At 42.9% G+C, this 23,128-nt stretch overlaps 1 protein-coding gene and 1 long non-coding RNA gene across 5 annotated transcripts in view; one reads left to right on the top strand and one right to left on the bottom strand.

Annotated features, from left to right (window-relative positions):
* Positions 1–23,128, top strand: part of SYNPO2 (synaptopodin 2) — a 95,983-nt gene that overhangs the window by 60,178 nt on the left and 12,677 nt on the right. The window contains exons 2-4 of one of the 4 annotated variants that reach the window (XM_083756338.1): positions 1,389–1,540; positions 5,142–5,914; positions 9,440–11,718. In XM_083756338.1, the coding sequence (XP_083612464.1) occupies positions 1,389–1,540; positions 5,142–5,914; positions 9,440–11,718 (3,204 nt within the window). Of the gene's footprint in view, positions 1–1,388; positions 1,541–5,141; positions 5,919–9,439; positions 12,342–23,128 lie in introns of those variants that run through there. The other 3 variants (XM_083756339.1, XM_083756340.1, XM_083756341.1) reach the window with 3 other exon arrangements.
* Positions 2,381–5,542, bottom strand: LOC310852931. The gene is made up of 2 exons (XR_014568452.1): positions 5,412–5,542; positions 2,381–5,173 (listed from the first exon to the last, which is right to left on the bottom strand). It is a non-coding gene; the product is annotated as an uncharacterized lncRNA (long non-coding RNA).

Raw genomic sequence — 23,128 nt, 5'->3', positions numbered from 1 at the left:
TGTGCAACTTAGTGTATAGAAAACAAACCCTGTCTATCTGAGTGGTTGGTAGCTGGCAGCAGGTGACTTTCCAGGACCATCTCAAACCATGAGATGGACAACTCAGAGACAACTCAGATGGGGAGTAGCTAGCCTACAGCAAGTGTGAGGAATTGAATCCAGTCAGAGGGCTAAATCCAGAAGTGGCAACCCCTCCATGGGCCACTTTGACAAGTGAGTGGGGCCACCCATCTGTCTGCCACTTGCAGTCATGTGACATTATGTCACTGAAGTTTCAAGATTCATCATTTTCAGCCCTGTTTGAATTCAAGCCATGCTTGCAATTCTTTTCTTGCAACCAAAATTGAGCCTGTGTACCAGATGGAGCTGCTGGACAGCTGCCCTGGACACAGAATTAACCTGTGCCTCCGCGGACAGCTGTGAGTCCAAAATGACTCCAAGGCTGCGCACCTGGTCCTTCAGGGGCACAGTTACCCCATTCGGGACCAGGCAGTCCTCCACACCTTTTGAGGTTGAATCTTTTCAGGATTCAACCTCAATCCATTAGCCGGATTGAGTCTACTTCACTCCTATTCTCTAGAGCAGGTTTTCAATATTTAAAAAACCGCGGAACAAAATCAATGCTGAGTTATAAAAATAACCATTGAAATGTTAATGACCCTGTGAAAAAGCAAGGGAAATGATTGAGTATTCAAGTGGTACATCATTGGCATTTTGAAAGTGGAAGAAGCTAGGCACATCCCACTGTAGAAATACATTCTAAGGTGCCTGGTTTTGGTTTTTGTTCTGATACATCTGTCCAACCTGCTTTATTATGTTTTTCAACCATTCTCTATCAATCAAGAAAATTATCAAGGGTTTTTTGTTGCAGCTAGCCTGCTTCTGAGGTGGCAGAGGAGTTTTAGTGAGTGTCCTTTTTTCATTCTACAAACCACCACTCTGGTAATCTCAGTGGCGTAGCGTGGGTTGTCAGCACCCGGGGCAAGGCAAGTAATTTGCGCCCCCTAACCCATGGATTTTAGTAGGGGCAGAGAGTTGCGAGTGCCAGTGCGCCCCCCCAGATGTTGCGCCCGGTGCAGCCGGCCCCCCTGCACCCCCCACACTACACCACTGGGTAATCTGCACATTATAGCCTTCCGGTGCACCCATCCTTTGATTGAAATCAAGGGGCATGAGCTGGTGATATGTGGTCAGCAGAGAGAGAGAGAGAGAGAGAGAGAGAGAGAGAAATTGAAAATGTTAGTAGATAAAATGTAGAAGAATTTGATAAATTACTGCAATCATTGCAGTCTTTCATGAATCAAAACAATGGATAAATACAGCTTTCTTATGGCAATTTGTTTTCCTGCCACTATCTGAATAGCTGATTTACTTTTTATTTGTTTCAGATTCGCAATAAAAGCAAAGCATCCAAGGCTGGGCTGTGTGAAGGAGATGAGGTGATATCTATCAATGGCAACCCTTGTACCGACTTGACCTATTCTGAAGTTATCGCTCTGATGGAAGGCTTGGCTGACACTCTCCAGATGCTTATCAAGAGGTAAAGGAAACTCAGCTTGGCTACTTATACTGATAAGGTCCATGTTATAGTCCCATGGTGATTTTGGGAACCAACTTTGCACTTTCTATGCGACTTTACACAATTTTTAATATACCATTTTAAGAACACTTATTTTCACAATCACAATGCCTGGTTCTTTGCACTTCATAATTGCATCAAGAAAGTGCAAATTAATTACATGGATAATTAAATTATTTCATTGGGAAACTGAGCCTTCGACCCTGAACAATTTACTAAGGATTAATTCCCATGGAAGTAGGTATAGGATCGTTCTGACAGTCATAACATAAAATTATCTAAACTTTCAGAGGAATCAGAGTGGTGTTCACTTCACTTTTAAACAGCATAAGCCTGTTGAAGTTCATACAGTGGTGTGATAGGAGTTGTATCACTTATCATTTATATAATAGAAAATGCATTTGCACAATAAGAGTGAAGATTAAATCCCACAGACCAGATACAAATACTGAAATTTAAGTCCTAGAGGGAACAATGCACTTTGTATCTTGTGGTCAATCTCCCCACAACAGAAGTGCAACTTTGTTAATTGTAATCGTCACCAGACTTTACAGAAAGATGTTTAATCCTGCACAGCAAATGGCAAATATTTATTGTTGGGGACAGGAGATGCTGTATAAAGACTTCAAGTATATCCATAGGCAGAGAGCCTTTTAAGGGGGGAATTCTTTGTGGCTCTGTTTCTGTCTCTCCCTCTTTCCCTCCCTCATTCCCTCCCTCCCTCCTGTCCTCACATAAACAGAAATCCAGACACACTAAGCTACCAATAAAGGCCAACATTTATCTGGCTCACTCCCAGTCTTCCTTCCTACAAGGAAATGTTTACAGATTCATAGTTTATTAAGCACCACAATTGATTGTCCAAATAACACAACATGATGGAAACCAGCTACATCCACAGGGTTGCATAAATTAAGATGCTTGACCTTTTGGGAGCTCCGTCCATGGTTTGATAGATATTATGGACCAGTCCTGTATCCAGGTACTGTTTTCAGCAACTGATACAGATGTGCAAGACAGAGACAAGAGTGGGACTGAGATTTGCCAGAACAGATGGCTTTTTAAGCATGTATTTTAATTTACCAGTTTCCCCTAAAATCTTCAGCCAAGTGCCAGATCCTGCATAATTTATTCATGCTTTTTATTGAGTATACTGAACTTTTGCTTCCCAGATAGAAAATTCATGGTATATCGCTTGGATGTACAGTGGTACCTCGGGTTAAGTACTTAATTCGTTCCAGAGGTCCATTCTTAACCTGAAACTGTTCTTAACCTGAAGCACCACTTTGGCTAATGGGGCCTCCTGCTGCCGCTGCACCACCAGAGCACAATTTTTGTTCTCATCCTGAAGCAAAGTTTTTAACCTGAAGCACTGTTTCTGGGTTAGCGGAGTCTGTAACCTGAAGCGTATGTAATATGAAGCGTATGTAACCTGAGGTACCACTGTATGGTTGTGGGGTCTGAGGGAACCAAGGACTTACATTTCCCCCCCTTTCCTTTAAGATGTGACAGCTTTGGGTCCATATTAGACCCCTTTAGTGCTACTGAGACACCACTCTGCAATTTGCTGGAAGCAGAATTAAAAGAGAGATCTCCATATGGCACAATACTGTATGTTTTTATTTGTTAACTTTATATTTAACCCTTGTCCCAAAAAAGCTCAGGGTGGCATTGATATTAACACACTTAACAGCTATATTAACTAGCAGTGCCCTTTCCCAATGGCCAAGTGGGTTATCAATAAGACCCACAAGTAAGTTCCATTCAGCAAAAGCCCCCGATGACTTCAAACAGAAATGTACTGCTCACAAATTCAATATATTTTACTGCTTCTTATTGATCCTGCCTGTGGAATTTGTGAGTAACTTCCCATTAAATAGCCATTCTGTGAAGTACAATATTATTTAACTAATAGAAGAATTAAAGGGAATCATTAATTAGACTCTTACCATCCCAGAAAGAAAAAATGACATGTCATCTCTCCTGACCAGGAGCACCTCTGTTTTGCCTTTTCATATATAGTCCATTGCTGCCTCTAGGCAGTAACAAAGGGATGAATAGTTCTCTGATGACAATACTATGACTTTCATATTGTAGAATCTGGCTTCTAGGAGCCAAGAAAAGAGGGGGGAAAGCCATTTTTAGATGCTTTTGAAAAGCTTGTTTAAAATGTGGGACACATTGGGCTTGCCCTAAAAATCAACTGGGCTTTGAATGCTCAAAAACCTAAAGGATTGGTTCACACATTCACTGCCAATTCACCCCACATTCTTACAGTAAAAGATCTTGCCTTTGAGAAGAGATAGGGTATCCAATGGCAGACAGCAAACCTCGATACCGCAAAGCATTTCCCCTACTGGAAGTCACATGTGGCCTGATCCTGCTGGGGACTAAGGGGATTGCCATTTGCAATCAAGGACAGACCTTGTGAAGCCTGTCTTGTTTTGAAGTCAGCTCTCCCCCATGTATTATGCCATCATTCCTCGAAGGTAAAGGTACTTTTCTCGGGGAAATTGGAGCAAAATTGAAGGGTAGCAGGGCAGAGCTTGTCCTTCCCTCGAAGACTCACCCCATCTCCAGTTTCAGTGCTAAAGGCTAAAATCCTCCAACCCTGTTCTTTAGAATAGTTCCACTCAGTTGTGTGGCATATACGCTAAATGAAGACAAACCTTGGTGACAGCTCACTGTATGTCCAGAGTGAGACAAACCATGAGCCTGGGTGTTGATGATACACAAAGCCAAACTATGGCTTATTCCCAGTTAGTATGGCAGCAGAACCACAGGAGTTGAGTGGCAGCCACAACCCTCTCCAATAATCTGTGCATTTGAACATTCACACTAAGCTATGGTTTGATCAAGTGAAAAGAATGCCATCTTTAACATGTTCTTCTTCGTAATACATGGAAATACATGGAAATATGTTTGAGGCTCATCAATATACTGGAAGACCAGGATAGAAAGATGCATTGGCATTAATGTCAACCCGTGTTCAGGTGTCTACGTTTCTTACTGTTAGTAAAAAAAAAAACTTTACTAGTTTTGTCCTACAAAGCAAATTATGTGATAGATTTAGATACTAACTAGGAAGGAACTAGGAAGCCACCTCACATATGGCTGGAAGCAGGATACCCAGTGCCACATCCACAGCCCTGCCACTGAGCAGAAGGTTGAAACTGAATGTTTGCTTTGCCAGCTCCTAGACTGGTGCAGTGAAAGGCCTGAATGAAGCTTGTTGTCATCACACAGCAGCAGCAGGGTTGACTTGGGATCCAGAGGATTTCTTGCTGGCCCAGCTCCATTCTGAGATTCATTTGTAAACTCTTGGTTCTCCCCAGATTAAGTCCAATACTGCATCCACCAGGGATAGCCGTGGTGTGCTGCTGTTGGACTACAACTCCCATCATCTCTGACCATTGAGCATGCTAGCTGGGGCTGATGGGAGTTGTACTCCAAAAGTCTGGAGGGCAACACATTGCACTGTATTGATGATGTGAACTTTTTAAAAAGTAGCTTGATACACAATTAGATTTACAACTCAGATTCGCTATTTGTGTCTCTGCAGATCTTCCAGTGGAGTGAATGAGACCTTCAGTCCTGAAACAGAAAATGGCAGTGACATTAAAAATGAGGAATATAAAGAGAGTACTACCCTGCAAATCAGAACAGCAGCCCCCAGACCCCACCAACAACTGCAAATCATAGGGGCAGCCCATGAAACACTCCAGAAAGAGCAGCAAAGCGATGCCGAAAGAGATATCACCCCTTCTCACAAAATCCCTCCCAAAGTGATAGAAGCCCCTAAAACACATTTCATAGAGGTGCCTGCTTTCACCGGGGAAAAGCCAGGACCAACGGTTGAGCTCCAGTTGTCCCTCTTGCATGGCAAACACAAAGGCAGCAGTGTTCCCAGCCTGACTGTCCTGGGAGCTGAACAGCACAAGTCCTCAGAAGCGGGAGCCACCCTACCGCAAGATGGGACTAGCTGGCTGACTGCAGGTCCCGCGGCTGAAAAAGACCACGCTGTCCAGTGGTCAAGCAGAACATTCCAGGCTGCTGGCGGCAAAGAGGTCAAAGCAGCCCTCAGAGCTGAGACAAAGGAGCCGTCTCTCACCAAGGTAGAGGTGATCCTAGACTGCTCTGACAGGGCAAAGGAAGAGTTTGGGTCTCTGGCCGAAAAGGGGTGTGTGGATTCTCAAGTGGAAGGAGGGCAGTCAGAAGCACCTCCTTCTGTAGTCTCCTTCGGCATCTCGTCAGAAGGCACAGAGCAGGGAGAAGACGACCAGCACTCTGAAAGGGAACATAGCAGACCTCACAAACACAGGGCAAGGCACGCCAGTGAGTATGTTATCGCTAAGCGGGTGGCTTTGCTTGAGACTTGCATTTTGCAACGCAGAACATTTCAAAGTGCAATTGCCTCCATGTGCTTAGGATTAATATAAACTTTAAAAGGGGGTTTCTTAATATCTCCCCCTCACTTTTCTAAATGCCATTCAGTTTCTGTTGTTTTGATATGTCGTTTTTGTAAGCCCTGTAGTAATATTTTTTAAAAAAAATCAGTAGGAATTGAATGTTCTTCATAGCACTGACTAGAAAGCTCGCTTTGAAACATTATCTAGGACTGCTAACTTTCTACTGCTAAAAATACTTGCTGTTACAGACAGCCTGTGGGGCTTCTTAACAAAGACGTAAAAGGCAATTTGACAGAGATTGTCCCAGAAGAGAGAAATGTTGTCAGGCATACCGTTTCTTGCTTGTAGGTTTCATCATGTACAAAGAAAGGCTGCGTTTTGTCTAGAATTGGCATACTTACGATGCTACTTCTATTAAAAGTCGAGAAGGATTTTTTTAAAAAAAGGAAAAGTGGTGAAGTAGTGAAGCATGATGATGCTTGCAGAATGTCGCTTTGACAGACACCAGCATGTGTATTTTTGGCCAGTTATATGATCCCTTTCAGTTTTGCAAGGCTTCTCTACACTGTAAAGTGAACTTACTATTCCTTCTGCCTCCCATACCTAGAGGTCAGTGCAAAATCTACACAAGGTCTTTAATTGGAAGTAAACGAGTTGACCAATAGTACGACAGCTAAAAAAGACTAACTCAGATGCAGCTTTTCTCAAAGCATCCATTTATTGATTCACTTCTGTTCCTGGCAGTTGTGCATTCACTGTGGACTATTTCAAGAATTCCGTCAAGCGATTTTTCATTGCAAAATGACAAAGGCTTGATGGTATACTGTAGCATTGAGCTGTCTTGCACAGGCTGAGCATGCTAACCCATTACTAATTCCCCTGCAAGCATATTTTTAGAATTATAACCGTTTGCCTCAGTGTGTAAATTAAGCTGTTGCTTATGCTTGAAGTGCCCAGCTGTAATCCACACATTTATGTCATATTTAACAGAGTATAAAAGAACAGCACACATGCTTTGCATTTTGGCAGTGAAGCCAGCAGCAACTGTGGGGTTGTGCTTGTCAGATTACACCATCGGTTTAGTTAGAAAGGGGTTTGACTAAATACCCATAATTAAGCCATTCAATATAGGAATGTTTTGCATGCTTCAAGTACCATTGCAATGACTACAAATCAGGGAGTCGTATTTCCTTTCTTAAAAAAGAAAATACATTCATTTCTAAACACATAAACATAGGCTGGTATCAAAAGAGTCACTATAGGCTTAGGTACCATATACACAAGGGCTAACGTGCACCCAATATGATTTTTGTTTTCCCCGCTCTTTGAATAGTAGGCTCCCACACTCGTGTCATATCATAAACTGCTTTAGAAACAGCTTCAAATGTGTTTTACAATGAAATATGGGAGATTTCTGTTTGATAACATCCAAATCTAAAGTCTTCTGGGGTGTTTCACCTCTAGTACCAGGGCTCTTTGGCACCCAACAAGTATCTACTATGGAAGTCTCCATGAAAACCATGTTCCCTGGATTAGGCTATCTACAGCCTAAAATATTATGTAACATTGTTGTGTTAAAATGGATGCTGTTTGCGATGCATCAAAAAGAAAATGGGGTAGTATATCCCACATTGAAATATAAGCTAGCCTGTAAAGCAATAGGGCTCCATATTATAAGATCAATATATTCTAATCTATGCCAATCTTCCCCAACCAAGTACTCTCCTGAGGTTGCTGGACTCTTCTCTCCCACCATTCCTAGGCAGTGATGTAAAATGTCAGGGATAATGGGATTTATGGTCTAAAACATTTGGAAGGCACCAGGTTGGGAAGCACACTACAGCCTGCTTATCTTGTAGCATGTGCCTGCCGATGTTTAAGATCTCATGTCTTATACAACCATCTATTTCCCCTTTTTGCCCAATACATGCTTCTGGAAGTGGGCAACCCAACCCTATGCCTATTTATTCAGAAGTACGTCCTCCTCTGATTGATGGGGCTTACTCTCAAATAAGCGTGCATAGGATTCCCGTGATACTGGTGGAAGCATTTTTTGCATTACAATGCTCAGGCGCAGACCTACATGTGTAAAAGATGAAATATGAGATGAAATATGAATAGAAGGAAATGCTGTTTATCTCAGGATAGCAAAATGTGAGCATTCAATAGCAGTTCATTCAAGGTGAAAAGTTTATATCCTCCAGAGCTTCTTTTTAAATAAAAACTAGAGACATTAAGAGAAATTAGTTATTAAAGTAGAGTTATAACTTGTTTTTTAAAAAATAAAAAAAAATGTAAATTAATACCACTGATTTAGGTCTGCTTACCGAGTCTGCTTTATTTTTTTCACTCCCCAGAGGAAGTACTTTCCCTATTAACAGTCTGGTTACATTTAATTAAAGTATTTATTTCATATTGTTTTAAAAAATCCAATTCTGAATAGCATGATTCAATACCATGGTTACAATTATTCACATTCAAAATGGTTTTCAGGGTACAGGAAATCAAACTTATTTTCCTGTGGATATAAATCCTGGATGATCACATTATTTTCTGTTTGTAGAAGAACTTGTGATTTGTCTTGCCCTGTAATTCAGCAGCAAAACTGGGCTGCCTTCCGTAGGACCAGATATGACACTGTTGGGAGAGTTCCCAATAGCTACTTTGGGCATGATAGCTTAGACACCTCCAGTGGGATCCTTTTCTTTTTCTTTTACTCTCCTCTCCTTTGAACAGAAGGCTATCCATGCCTTATCATATAATCTGCTTATAAAAGCTTACTACATTGCAACCATGGTTTTCTATGCCGCATAGAAGGCTCAGGATAGAGAAATACAAGGGCTAGTTGTGTCCCAGTAGGACTGTGTGTGTATGTGTATATAAAATATTCCTGGTTTTATTCAAACTCCTATTCCTTACTCCATAACTTTCAGACATGTGGGGAGAGGGAGATCTCTGGACAAGTTGAACCATTTAACTATTTCAGAGGAATTGATCTTGTTTAAGTTAATAAACATATTCTCCAAACTCCTCCAGGAGTATGTGTGCCTAACTCAGCATCAATAGTATATGTACGTCTATCTGACACTTCTGATTTATCTTCTATATTATACTGGCTTATATATATGTACACAGACAGAAGCAAATATGTGACATCAAAAGCTCTTGAAAGTGGAGCTAGCAAATCCATAAGGAAAAAAAATTGTGCAAAGAATGTCAGCCAGAGAGGAATGATTGCTATGGAATTTTTATCATGGCTGGAACTGTGGGAAAAGATTAATCTTAATGCCTTTCCTATGCATCTTTACATAAGGGGGAAGATTCCAGCTCTAGAGAAAGAAAGATTAGGACTGCACTCTTGCACCCCAAATAGCAATTGTGCAGCTTATGGTTAAAATGGCTCTCATGTTACGCTGTTGCCTGAGATGTGTTCTTTAATCCTTTTCTGCAGGGCTCAGACGGAGCGAGAGTCAGTCGGAGAAGCAGGTGAAAGAAGCCAAGTCTAAATGTAAGAGCATTGCCCTCTTGCTGACAGCAGCTCCAAATCCCAATTCCAAGGGGGTGTTGATGTTCAAGAAGCGTCGCCAAAGAGCTAGGAAATATACGTTGGTCAGCTACGGGACTGGGGAGCTAGAGCGTTACGAGGACGAGGGCGAAGAAGACGAAGGTGAAGAAGGTGAGAAAGAGAACGCTTTTGAAATTACCTTGCTAGGCACGAGCGAGTCGGAAATCGATGAAGATTTCTTCTCCGACATTGACAAGGAAGACCGGATTGTGACATTTGACTGGGATACTGGACTGCTTGAGGTTGAAAAGAAACTAAAAAGTGGGGACGAGATGTCTCAGCTGCTTCCAGAAAGCAAGGGCAAGGGGGCAGTCATGTTTGCCAAAAGGCGTCAACGGTTGGACCAGATCACGGCTGAGCAAGAGGCAATGAGGATGCAGGCAGGGCACAGCTCCTCTGAGGAACACCAGGCAACCACAGCAACCGAGAGCACCTACAAAATGAGCTCCTCCTCATATCAGGCAAAACAGGAAGAATCTTCCAGGGTGAAAAGCCATGTTAGCAAAAGCTACATAGAAGTGAGCCACAGTCATGGTGCAGCAATTCAGCAAAATGGCATCGGGATCACTCCCGAAGCAAACCTGATGTACCCATCCTCAGAAACCCTTAAAACTGCTGCTCCCAACAGAACAGCCAAGCCTTTCCCTGGTGTACAAAACAGAGCAGCGGCTCCGTTTTCTCCCACCAGAAGCATGACGAGCCCTCTGTCAGATCTCCCTGCGCCACCGCCTTACACTTCGGTCAGCCCACCCCCTGAAACCTTATACAGAACTGTTTTGTCTCCAGTTGCCGCCAGTCCAGCGCAGCCGGCGATCTGGTCTCCAACAGAGTCAACAGAACAGATCGCATCCAGGGATGAAAGGATCGCGGTGCCTGCCAAAAGAACTGGAATACTGCAAGAGGCAAAGAGAAGAAGCACCGCAAAGCCAATGTTTACTTTCAAAGACACCCCCAAGCTGAGCCCTAACCCTGCCCTTCTGTCCCTTGTACAGAATACAGAAGGCAAAAAAGGTGGTGCTGCAGGCTTTGAATCGGGGCCTGAAGAAGACTACCTCAGCTTGGGAGCAGAGGCCTGCAATTTCATGCAAATCCAGGCAGCCAAGCAAAAGGTCCCACCTCCAGTTGCCCCCAAACCCTCGTTAAAGGTTTCTCCCACTGCCGCAACGCCTGCTTCACCAGTCTGGTCACCTCCGGCCGTGGCTGTTACTCAGCCTCCTATCTTTCCAGCTCCAAACTCACCTGAAATGGCAGCTCCAGCACCTGTCAAAACAGCACAACCTGCTTATCCCCCTCCCCAACCTGTCAACGTAGCACAACCTGCTTACCCTCCTCCCCAGCCTGCTTATTCCCCTCCACAGCCCCCAAGTACTCTTAAGCTAGCCAGTCCTTTTAAAGGGCCTCAAACAGCAGCGCCACACCAAAATTATACACCCAAAACAACACCCACCACCCCAGTAGGAAATGCTGTGCTTGCTGGAGGGGTGGGACCAGCTTTTGAGATGCCCCCAGCTTTGAGTGGGAAAGGAGCCCAGCTCTTTGCCAAAAGGCAGTCGCGGATGGAAAAATATGTGGTAGACTCAGAAACCGTGCAGGCCAATATGGCGCGGGCCGGATCACCAACTCCGTCTTTACCAGCGTCTTGGAAATATTCTTCAAATGTTCGAGCACCACCACCTGTGGGCTATAACCCCATCTACACTCCATCTTATCCCCTCGCTGCTACCAAGCCACAGTCAAAGTCCCCTGCTGCTGCCAAAACTACCAAGAAAAAGCCTAAGAAAGCACTTAGTTCTTTGGAAGTTATGAAGCACCAACCATACCAGCTTAATTCATCCTTATTTACTTTCCAACCTCCCTCAGATAATAAGGAAAGTGCACTTCCTAAGCAGCCTGCGAAGTTTGACTCAGCGTCTGCCTCAAAGCAAGCTCTACCTTCAAGATCGCTCAACACTGGTTCTCCTTCTAATGTCCGGGAATCTTCAGTGTACTCTGTACCAGCCTACACTTCACAACCTTTCTTCCAGTCGAATGCCTCTAGCCCTGTCATTGAGTCCTGTGCGTCGACAGGCTACCCTTCTTTTTCGAAGCAAGAACCAGCAGCATCCTCTATGTTTACTGCTCCCAGGCCAAAGTTCTCAGCCAAGAAAGTTGGTGTCTCAGCACAGGTGTGGAAACCCTCAGCCATTGAAGAGTAAAGCATAGATACAACTCAGTATCCACTCAGCTCGCAATGAATTGTTTGCAGTGGTAATCTGGCACTCAAGTGATCCTTGGCTTACTTAATATTTTTTTTCAGATAGATCACATGAAATCTGGGTCCAAAAAAAAGGCTTCAGACTGAAATCCTATGCATACTTACCTGGGAGTAAGTCCCACTGAAAATGGTGAGGCATTTTTTCTGAGTAAACGTGCATAGGATGGCAGAGTGAACGATTTTTAAATGAATCAAAATGAATATTAATTTGCAATGACACACATTTATGTATGCAGTCCTCTTTCATGGCTATGCATGCACAGTGTCCTAAGATGGGCAGGTGCCACTTCATATTAAGTAAGCAGGACACTAGGTGTTAGTGCTTCAGTACACAAATACACAGGAAACCCTGTTCCTGTAATTCATCTGTTAGAACATAGGTTTCACAGAAGGTTTTTGGGGTGGGGGTGGGGGAGACTGGCAGCCACAGGGTCTGAGCACAATCAAAATAACAATAATATTAGATTTATTTCTGAAAAGTGCCTTCAAATGTTATGTCTCTTATGAATGTTGTGTATAAAAATAGGTATAGAGTCTTGGCCCAACTCTGCAGTTTAATCCCTATTATGAGGCATCTTCAGAGCCCCATTCCTACTATCACTGCAACCATATGGTGGGGGGCAGTGGCGTAGCATGGGTTGTCAGCACCCGGGGCAAGGCAAGTAATTTGTGCCCCCTAACCCATGGATTTGCGCCCCCTAACCCTAACCCCCAGATGTTGTGCCCGGTGCGGCCGGCCCCCCCTGCACCCCCCACACTACGCCACTGGTGGGGGGGGGGGAATGAATGAATTCCTTTTCGTATAGCCACTGGGCATGCAAAGTGGTGTATCGCCAGCAGCATTTCTTTGATTCTCAGCTCAAGGCGACACACCACCACGACGGATCCGTGACGGCTTAGCTCACATAAGCACTATAATAACGTGGCTGTGTTACACCTGATCCCGTGACCCCATAACTACAGGGAAATGATTTATACAAATCAGCACTGGTCAGTTTCATTCACTGGAGGTTCAATTGCAGGCTTGGGTCATTAGAGAGTAAACTGGTGATCCGCAATCATGAATTACCTCTTCAATTTCCCCCTTCCCCTGGTTAAGGGTAAATAATATTACTAGATTTGGAAGAAGAAAGCCATAGGCTGGAGAGGCTATTCAAAGTTTTCCCATTTTGGGGGGAAATGTTGACCTCCTCAGGCCTAGCATTTTGATCTGTTTTTGACAAGTAGAAAATTACAGGAGCCAGGAGGATGAGCTGGGTCCTACAGCTGTGGAAGTGGTGCAATATGTTCACGTGAAAGCATAGCGACTATAAAGTGAAGGGACACGTCCTTGAATACCAGTTTTGCAACCAGAGCAGTATGTGCCTTATAAATACTTGTCTAATGACATGCCATGATTCCTGACCTCATATTTCTGTGGATCGCTGAGGCACATTCTCGTTTTCACCTTGGGCTTTCCAGTCCTGCTTCTTCCACTGCTGTTTCTTTTCACTCTGCTCTTGTGCTTTCACCCTACTCTTGAGTAATAATACACTGTGAACCAGGAGGATCAAGACACTGTTGCCACGCCATGTTTGCTGGGTTGAATATCCAGGGTTAGGTTCTGCCAATTTTATTTATGGTTGTGATACAAAAGAACAATATTTGACATCTCCAGTAATGCTTGAGACTGAATTCCATTGAATACCGTTTGAGTGCACACACTGAGGTGATTAAAAAAGAGGTTAAGGGATAGACTTTCCCCACTCTTCTAGCTAAACCAATACCACAAAATGAATGACAATAATTAATTTAGGTTTGGTGAAATTATTTAGATGGATTTTGGACATACAGTCATAATGGGAAAGTACCTGAGTAGGAACAGTTCATGTGAATGTACTGACTGCTGATTAACAGATCCAACCAAGTCTGGTCTGAAAATTGCTTGAATTTATATAAATGAACATACAAAGCTTCTGTGTGGCCCATATAGCCCAGTGTTATCTAGTCTGACTAGCACTTGCTCTTTGGAGTCTAAAGCAGAGTCCCCCACCCCCATTTCTTGTTATCTACTCCTTTTACCAGGAGATGCCAGGGATTGAACTTGGGACCTTCTACATGCAAATCATGTGATCTACAGAGTTACAGTCCCTCTCCATTGTAGCATACTAAGTTCTGGAGACCCTCAAAAACCTACTGTGGCCATAATGCCATTTCATTCCCACTTGCATTTCCTGAATGGTGCATTGCCAAGGCTGGTGGTGTTCATGGGAGAAGTTGCCCCATTGCCTAGTGCTGAAATTGATGCTCACCTTCACATCACTGAATCCCTCTGAAACAGAGCTGTGCCTACAGTCCAAGTCACACAAACAGCTACTACTTGGATTTCCAAGGTTTCAGCAGTGTGTGAAGGGCGCATGCTGCAACACTTCCTATACCACTAAAATAATGTTGCAAGCAGTCAAAATTACTTTAATTTAATATGTCTTGACTGCCTTTGAAGATGCATTCCATAGAGAACACCATGCGCTGCCTTCAGGGCTGTGGGGATACACCAATGGGTAGTTTCTTGGTTCCAGTTTCCACTATTGTGGCTTGATGTCACAATTACAGAAATTTATGTAAGGAAGCCATACCTATCTGTGTGAACAGACTAGGTCACACAGTGAACAAGCCTCCCTTGTTGCTACCACCTCCCTTGGTGATATACATTAAAGTAGTCCCATTAGCACAAGGATATTGGAGCGCACAACAGAACTTCCCCTTCCTCTCTTCTTTCTGTTTGCCTTCTATGGAACCCCTAAATCTGCTCTGAGGTTTCTTCCAAACTTCTGGAGCAGCTTTGGAGGGGGAATGGGGGCACACAGGAGATGGGAGAGGGAGCCAGTTCCATTGTGTAGATGGAAACTTTTGTGCTGATGGATACCGCCCCATGTGATTGCGTTCGGTGGGCAGGCAATTGAGAACAGCTTTTCTCCAGTCATGTGGAAGGCATTTTGACTATAATATTGAAAGAACAGCCATGTACTATATAGGTAGACCAATCACCATCCAAAAATGAAAAAGTGTGAAATGTGCCACACTTAGGAAACATTTGAGGCATATATTTCATACTTCACACATAAAAGGAGCATTCCCTAACATGTAGGACTTATCCAAAGTCCATAGAGAAAATGGAATAACTCTTTTTGACTAGCTAGAACATATTTAGTCATAAGAAGTCCTTTTGACTACAGTGGGGTTCTTGTCCAAAGCTCAACATATTTAGGGTAGGCTTTGTTAGCTGAAGTAGTCTATACTGGAAGTCAAATGTGGCTGTATCAATTTTAATTAAACAGCCCATGTTACATAGAAATATGTACACAAAGGATTCTTTTGCAACACAACATATTTAAAATTATGCAGTACCAATATTTTAATCCTCTTGGGATCTTCTTTCTGTTCATTTTCCAATTACAATCTGCTGTATTTTTTCCTCTACCATTAAAATTGTTCCTTTCTTCTTTATCTGTATTTTTTGCTTTTTCTTTGATTTCACATGTTTTTATCTGCAGTTGAAAAAGAGTTTCAAGGTCTTTCTTTCCTTCTTTTCCTTTCTCTCCCTCCTTCTGCCAAAATTGCTCAAAATGCCATTCAGTTTCTGGTGGAATGAATTCAGTCTGATCAACCAATCAATTAAATCCAAGCGCTTAAATCTGAATAGGGTGTGAATTGAATAGGACATCACTAGAACTGAAGTGTCATAAATTTGTTGTGCAGAATTGGTGCCAAGATGGTTATGAGGGTGATTCTACAGCTAATGACTCTACAGTCATATATGTTGGTCTTTGCTGTAACTATCAGAGGGAGGAAAGTGAGAGAAGCCTGGTGATGTCTTTCTCTAATCACTCACCAGGCTCATACTGAACCATCTCATGAAGGGGAAGATTAAATTAAAACTTCATTGCACAGCCCCTACAGTTTTAATCTCTTATGCTTTCCCTTCTGCTTGTTGCTCACTTTCCTAAATTGTGAATAGAGAAAATAATCAATGCTGCTGCCCCGTGAATTTGAGACAATCTGAGAAATGTGCTATCATTCTTCTCTGGTCAGGCCCTCAAAGGGTGGCTACTGTTGGCCACATTTTGGCATTTCAAAGTTGCTGTCTGCTTCTCAGGGTCTGCCTTTTGGGAATCCTGCTTTGGGTAAGGTGAGTAGACCTCATCATATCTGTCAGAACTAGATTATAAATTGGGTTGAGAGGCCCAGGGTCCTATAACCATTCTGCTAGAAGTTTGTACAGGAATAAATTATTCCAGTCTGGTTTCCCCAACTATTTTAAATGTGTTGAGTCAACATGAGTTGCCTTTTCAGTGGTGAGTAGACTTGTGACTGCTTCAAAATCTAAGTTTGAACTAAGACACAGTGAGTTGCAATTTGGATATGTGCTGAAGCATTTCACAAACATGATCCACCCTCTGGGCACCCACAAGAGTAAATATGTGTTGACTAATTAAAAATATTTGTTTGAATCAGAGACAAATAAATGTGTTAGGTGTTTGAATCCACAAAACAGTATCCTGAATGAGAACATTAGACTTGCAGTTACTGGATTAAAAAATGCCCCTATCAAAATAGCCGCCCAATTTGGCTTTTTAGGAAGAGGGCTCATAGATTAATGCAATGTGCTATTCCCATCTTTGCTCTGAAAGGATATTTTCTGAGAATTGTACTGCAGCACCTATCTATTGCAATGACACGGGGAAAGCCTGCCCTCTTCCTGAGTTGAGACTAAAGTTTTAGATGCTTTTCATTTTTAACTCCACAGGGAATGGGTTGCAAAGGGGACTGGTAATAGAATACAGCGCCTCTCACCTCTTGTTCAAATATGGCCTAGGGCAGGAATGACTGAAAGCCATGCCCAGCTGCTGAATCGTCTGAGTGACATCAGTGGATGGTGACTCTCAGTCCAGTTTAAGCAGAGTGATTTGCCTCACACCCAACCACAACCCAAAGAAGCATTAACTGGCATTCTTATTGGAAGACTCAGAAAGAAAGATGTGAGCAGATGTGAAGATCAGTCTACACTCACGGCTGCACAGCACACACCCAGAAATCTGAATTATCTGTCAAGGGAATGCAATGTTTTTTCAAGCACTCGTGTTTTCAAATTCTTTGGAATTTTGTGGCAAAGATTGCTAAGGCAGAGGCTGCAGCAGTATAAAACAGGCAGGGGATAGACAACTATGGAGAGCTGTCGAAGGTATTTAAAGTTTACAGAAATTGCCAGTTACTAAGCTTTTGCTGGTGGGTTAGAAATGTGTTTTTCTACAGACAGAAGCTAATGTTCTCTGGATTCCAACTTCCATAGTAAACCTACACACATGTGCCCTATGCGTCATCCTCTTCTAATAAAAGCCACAATGAGGTTGGTTAAGGCAACTCACCAGGCGGGAGTTTCATGTCATGCAGGCAAAGGCAGCTTCCCTGCCCCATGTTTGCTGAATTACATGAATGTACATGGTGAAGAGGAATCTGTAGGGGAGAAGCCGTGTGTACTTAATCCTTGACTGCCCACCCTTTTCCCCACTGCAGTGCCTCCTTTGCCCCAGTTGCTTTTCCTGCTTTTGCTCCCAGCCAGGTTTCAGAAGCAAGCAAGAAACTCAGCTGGGGGACATGATCAGGGAAGAGCAACAGCAGAGGGAAAGCAGCAGGTGATTAAGGATTACGTACCCTCACCTGACCTGCAGGTGTCCCAACCCCCCCCCCATCATGTTATCTTGTAAATGTAAGATGTGGAATACATGTTTGCCCATGTAATGGACAATTCTATTTGGGGCGGAGTGGGAGCACTCTTTCACTGGTAACACAAAAGGTTGGGCACTGCTAATGGCTCTTCCCTGAGAAGTGAGTTCATGTCTTTGAAAGCAGGGTCTTTGCTTTTTCCACTCATTAATATTCTAGTGAAATCCAGCTTAGACAACGAGTCAGGTGGAATTTGCTAGTGGGATGCCTCTACAGTGTGGTCCCCTTGAAGCCCCTCATTCCAAGAGACCCAGGTGTTTTGTAATAAGCCTTCATGACACCATTCAGTGGCCAACCTCACAATGCCCATAAACACTGTTAGAGTTCACATACGGAAACTTTACAATGTTGTGGATGCCAATTTAGACCAGGGCTGAGATACCTGCAGGTTTCAAGAGCTCTATGTGCACCAGTGACCCAGGACATGGAATGTATATGCCTTCTGAGGCTCCAGTAAGCTCAGGTCTTCAAAGCATTTAACAAAGGTAGTTTCTCTGGAAGTACAGTGACAGGCTTTGAGCTCAAAGTTATGTTGCTCTCATGAAGGCATAGGTGATGCTCCATTTTTCTGGATCAGTGGTTCCCAATTAGCTATTACCAAGGACCCCCTATTTTTCAAAAGCCAAGCCACAGACCCCTTATGGAACACCTCCTTCCATGTGTGTCTCCTTGATCTTTGCTCCACAGTCTGTCAGTGTGAGCGTATGGAGCATGTTAATTTCTATTGTGGCATCTATCCTGTGGCACCCTAATCCTGGAAGCATGGATTCATTGCCTCTTTATATAGCTCCTTCTTCAATTTTTCATGGATTTTGCTAAATGTACTAGTATAGAATTGGTTTTTTTTATTGCCAGGTTTGAGCTTTGTTATTCTATTGGGGTTTTTTATCATGGTGTTAGAAAGATAGTACATTGTCTTCAGGACAAGAAGGTACTTTATCCTTTCCTTACACAAAGCACTTGATGCACCTTACTCTATTCTGTTTTGATTTTTGATTTGTACATAAACTTTTCAAATTGTGGCTCACAATCACAACTCACAGAAATGACAAAATAATATAACAAAATCCACATGCTGTAACAAGTCAATCCAAAGTCCTAGTGAAGATTATAACAAAAACCAAACAATTCAATTATCATGCAAGTCATATATAACATAATGATAATGATGATGATAATGATAATTTTATTATTTACCCCTCCCATCTGGCTGGGTTTCCCAGCCTCTATGGATGGCTTCCAGCACATATAAAAACATAATAAAACATCAAACATTAAAACTTTCCCTATACAGGGCTGCCTTCAGATGTCTTCTAAAAGTTGTCTACTTCTTTATCTTCTTGACATCTGATTGGAGGGCTTTCCACAAGGAGAATTTCACTTCTTGCAGTGAGGGAACAGCCAGAAGATGCCTACCCCACCCCATAGCAGGAAATATATATTTAAAATACCACAGACCATGCAAAAAATTGTTGATGTAACTGCCAAGTCCCATACCTTACAAAATTACAAATGCACAAATATAGCTGACAAGATTTCTAGCACTGGTGAAGACAAAATACAGCCATTTATAAAACAAGTGCTTGGTGAGTTAAAATGGCTATATATGAGGAATTGTGCAGCCTTTGCAAGTGCCATTGGAGAACCAATAGGTTCCAAAAGGGTAGCTCCTCTGCCTGGTGAGAGAGACATGCTCATGTTGTTTGGGAAAGTCTCCACCAAGAAGACAATTCTTGAAGATGCATGAGTGACAATCTCTAAGCAAGAAAGAACAGAATCAGGGCCCCTTGCAGGAGTGGGGAAGGAGAGCCCTATAAGAGCAAGCCTGGCTTACACACAGTATCCAGCCCTTTGCCTGAGCGCGCTCTCCAGATTACAGGGATGCTCAGCTGCTCCAGCTTTTCAGTGTGGAATCTCCCTGTAAGTTCTGAAAAGGTGTGAGTGCCAGGGTATGAGACAATGGGGCTGATTCTGGTAGCAACATTGAAAGATCATTTTCCTTCATGTTTCCTTTCAATATTTTTCTTGCAGTGGCATAACTCTAGGGACAGATGATCCTACCAACTCTGCACAAGGCGCCAAGCTATGGGGCGCAAAATAATAATAAATAACAAAAGAAAGAGCTATTGTGAAAATAAATATGGGGGGGCAAAATTTTGTTCTCACTCAGGGTGCCATATTATCAAAGTCCATCCCTGATCCTACTGTTATCAGTATAGATAAGCAGACCAGCTTGTTGGTCTTAAGTCGATATCTGCAACAATGTATTTTTTCCCCTTTAGGCCAATGATAGTCAACTCCAAATTGCAATGCAATCCAACAACTTTTGGAAGACACCATATTGACTACTTCTGCTTTACAGAGCAATCTTAAGTATTAGGAAGCTGAAGGAAGTTAAATTAAGCCAGTGTGGTATTACAGACTTCGTTCAGAAGCAGAGATCCTGCTGGTTCAGCTGTCCTAAGCCTGAGAGAGGGAGAGCTAAGCTTTAAAATAGAGTTTGACTTACACTGTCCATTTTACCAGAGTATGTTGCTCTGGCTTATCAGGTCACGTGACTAAGCCGAATGGAGTTAGGATCCAGTGGTAAATCCAACCCCCACTCAATCCCACCATATCACTCCCCTGGAATACCTGCTTTTCAGCAATTACAGTGGTGTAAGATCCACCATTCTCAACTCAGCTGGCTGAACACTGGTTGAGCCAGAATGAAGGAGTTATGCCATGCTGTCTCTAGCTGAGCTAAGATGTGGGGCTTATGCCATCTTAGCATGGCTGCACCAGGAATCAGTAGGGTGAGCTAGAGATGTGCTGGATCATAACTTGCTCATGCCAACAGATCTTGGCTTTGGGTTAGGGACTCCCGGGATTCAATTTTTCCCCCTTCTACAGTGTTTGAGCACTTTGCCAATCAACTATCTAACTTTACTTTGTATAGCAGAACAAACCCAAATGTAGCATTACATGCTTCGTTTATACAGCCTCTAATCTGAATTCATAACTTGGCAGTGTGCAAACATGTATGATGCTACCTCTTACCCCAGCCCCAAAATCACAGGGGTGGAGTTGTTATTTACTCAAGAGGCATATGTGACAACAACTTTCCATAAAAGAAGTTTGCTTCCTTGAGCTGGGAAAAAACCATTGTGGCCCAATGTAGCATTTGAAATGCACGCAGAGCAACCGTGAATGTTATAGTCTGACAACAGCTCCAGAATCCCAAGGTCTTCCTATGATTCATTGGATGCAATAAGAGCTGCCGTGTCGCTCTTAACAGCCCTCCCCCTCCCTCTGTAAATAGTTTAGAGGACAGTAGGGGCAAATTACATGCCTACATAACAATGCCCCTCTCTGCCCCCCAATGAACTTCTGTTTCCAAGTTTAGTGTTCCTTTGCACAGGATTCCATTCTGTCGTACCTACTGACGTTGATGAGTTATGCACATAGTTGGTAGGTCAGGATGTGTCACCAAGCCTATGGAATGTTTCCATTATTATTTACAGAGTACTATACTGTAGTTATTATTCAAAGTGCATTGAAGTCTTCATTGATTCTCAACTGTAATGTGAGATAGATGAGGCACTAAGATAATTTATGACTAAAGTAGCACTGTAATTCAAGGGCTGAGATATGATGTGATTATTCTTAGGAGCTGATCCATCTTCTATCCAATGAATACCACCACAGACCCTCTAGGGCCTACAGGTGCATGTATTTATATTGCACATGGACTGATTCATTGGGTGCAAGTTTGTCATATGTGTTTGAAAGTTTGTAATAAGTGGTTTTTTAAGGGAGCGGGTAGCGCTGTGGTCTAAACCACTGAGCCTCTTGGGCTTGCCGATTGAAAGGTCCGCAATTCGAATCCATATGACGGAGTGAGCTCCCATTGCTCAGTCCCAGCTTCTGCCAATTTAGCAGTTCAAAAGCACACCAGTGTAAGTAGATAAATAGGTACCACTGTGGCGGGAAGGTAAACGGTGTTTCCATGCACTCTGGCTTCCATCACAGTGTTCTGTTGCACTCAGAAAGCTGTCTGCGGACAAACGCCAGCTCCCTTGGCCTGAAGCGAGATGAGCACCACAACCCCATAGTCGCCTTTGACTGGACTTAACCGTCCAGGGCTCCTTTACCTTCTTTACTTTTTAAAGTTACAATTCAGGCATGAAAATTGCTCATTATAAAGTTGTCATGAAAATGTTGGAGAATGTTGGTGTACATGGACAAAAGTGAGGTGAAATAGTCAAGTCAGATTTACTGCATAGTGCCATAATATATTCACTACATGGTCTGTAAATGGCTAGGACCATGCAGTGAAGAAAGAAGCCTTAAAATAGCATTGCTTATGGGGGCTTCACAGTAGTGTGGAGAAATGCAAAATGGGGGGGAGCTAGCTAGCTAGGTTTTTACATCCCTCAAAAGCCTATTTCCTGCATTAAAAATAACTGAACCCCATTAAATTCAGTGTGGTGCTGAATTTATTTTCCAAAAGTCAGGTAGGGATTTGAATTCTGCAGAGAGCTGGCAGTAAGTGTGGTTGTTGGAGCATTGCGTTAAAAATAAATTTTAAATGTCATTGGGAAAGGATGGAACTGTATGTGTGTGTTTTGAGAGGACAGGCTTCATACTCTGAAAGATGAATTGTTGGATTTGGAAAATATTGGTGAATACACGCATGTATTTATGAGTATTTGTTCTGTGGCTGTGTTCACACATGATACTAAAACCATAGTATGCTGTCCAACATTTGTCAGAATAAACCCCATGAAATCAGTGGACCTGCATAATTTAAGTTCATTTATTCAGTGGTTATCAGTGCCTTCACCCCGCTGCCCTGCGGAGGCTTTGCGCAGCCATTGCCAAGCTAGAACAGCGAGATGGAGTGCTGCGCAGCGTCCATCTCCCTGTTCTAGCTTTGGGCTTAGCCGTGCAGCCTGCATTCACTCTATAGGACGCACACACATTTCCCCTTAATTTTTGGAGGGGAAAAAGTGCGTCCTATAGAGCGAAAAATACGGTACTTCCTGGTTTGCCATGTTTGCAAGCTGAAAAGATACAACATGAACCTAACGCAACACGAGGTATGACTGTAATTATACAGTTCTTCATGCAAGTATTAACAGACTTGAATGGCCAATTGATTTTTAGCCAAACTCTGAAGTAATGACAGGCTCATACACTCCACCTGTTAACAAATGTCCTTAGTGTCATGCTCTAGTAGTCAACCATGTGTGATTTTACTCTTGATCTCCAGAAGGTGGCAGTAGTGAATGCCTTCTTAGTACATGAAATGTTGTTTTTCTTAAGGAGATGTGAAACTGAAGTGAGCTGTACTGACTTAGCACAAAGTGTATTCATTATGACAACTCAAAAGCTTGTAGGAACCAAACGACAGACAATATCAAAGCAATCACTTTAAGCTGGCAATGAGTGCAGTACAGTGTGGTTTACGGTTACATGAATGGGCCGTGGGATTGTGTCTTCATCACTACCCAGTCGTCTTCTGGCATGGATGTGTGGAGATTAGAAACGTCTACTTCCATTTTGATTTAACTGCA

This window comes from Podarcis gaigeae, assembly GCF_964106915.1.
Source record: "Podarcis gaigeae genome assembly, chromosome: 9".
NCBI lineage: Eukaryota > Metazoa > Chordata > Lepidosauria > Squamata > Lacertidae > Podarcis > Podarcis gaigeae.
Note: the sequence above shows the minus strand (reverse complement) of the source record. Positions and strands in the feature narration are given on the sequence as shown.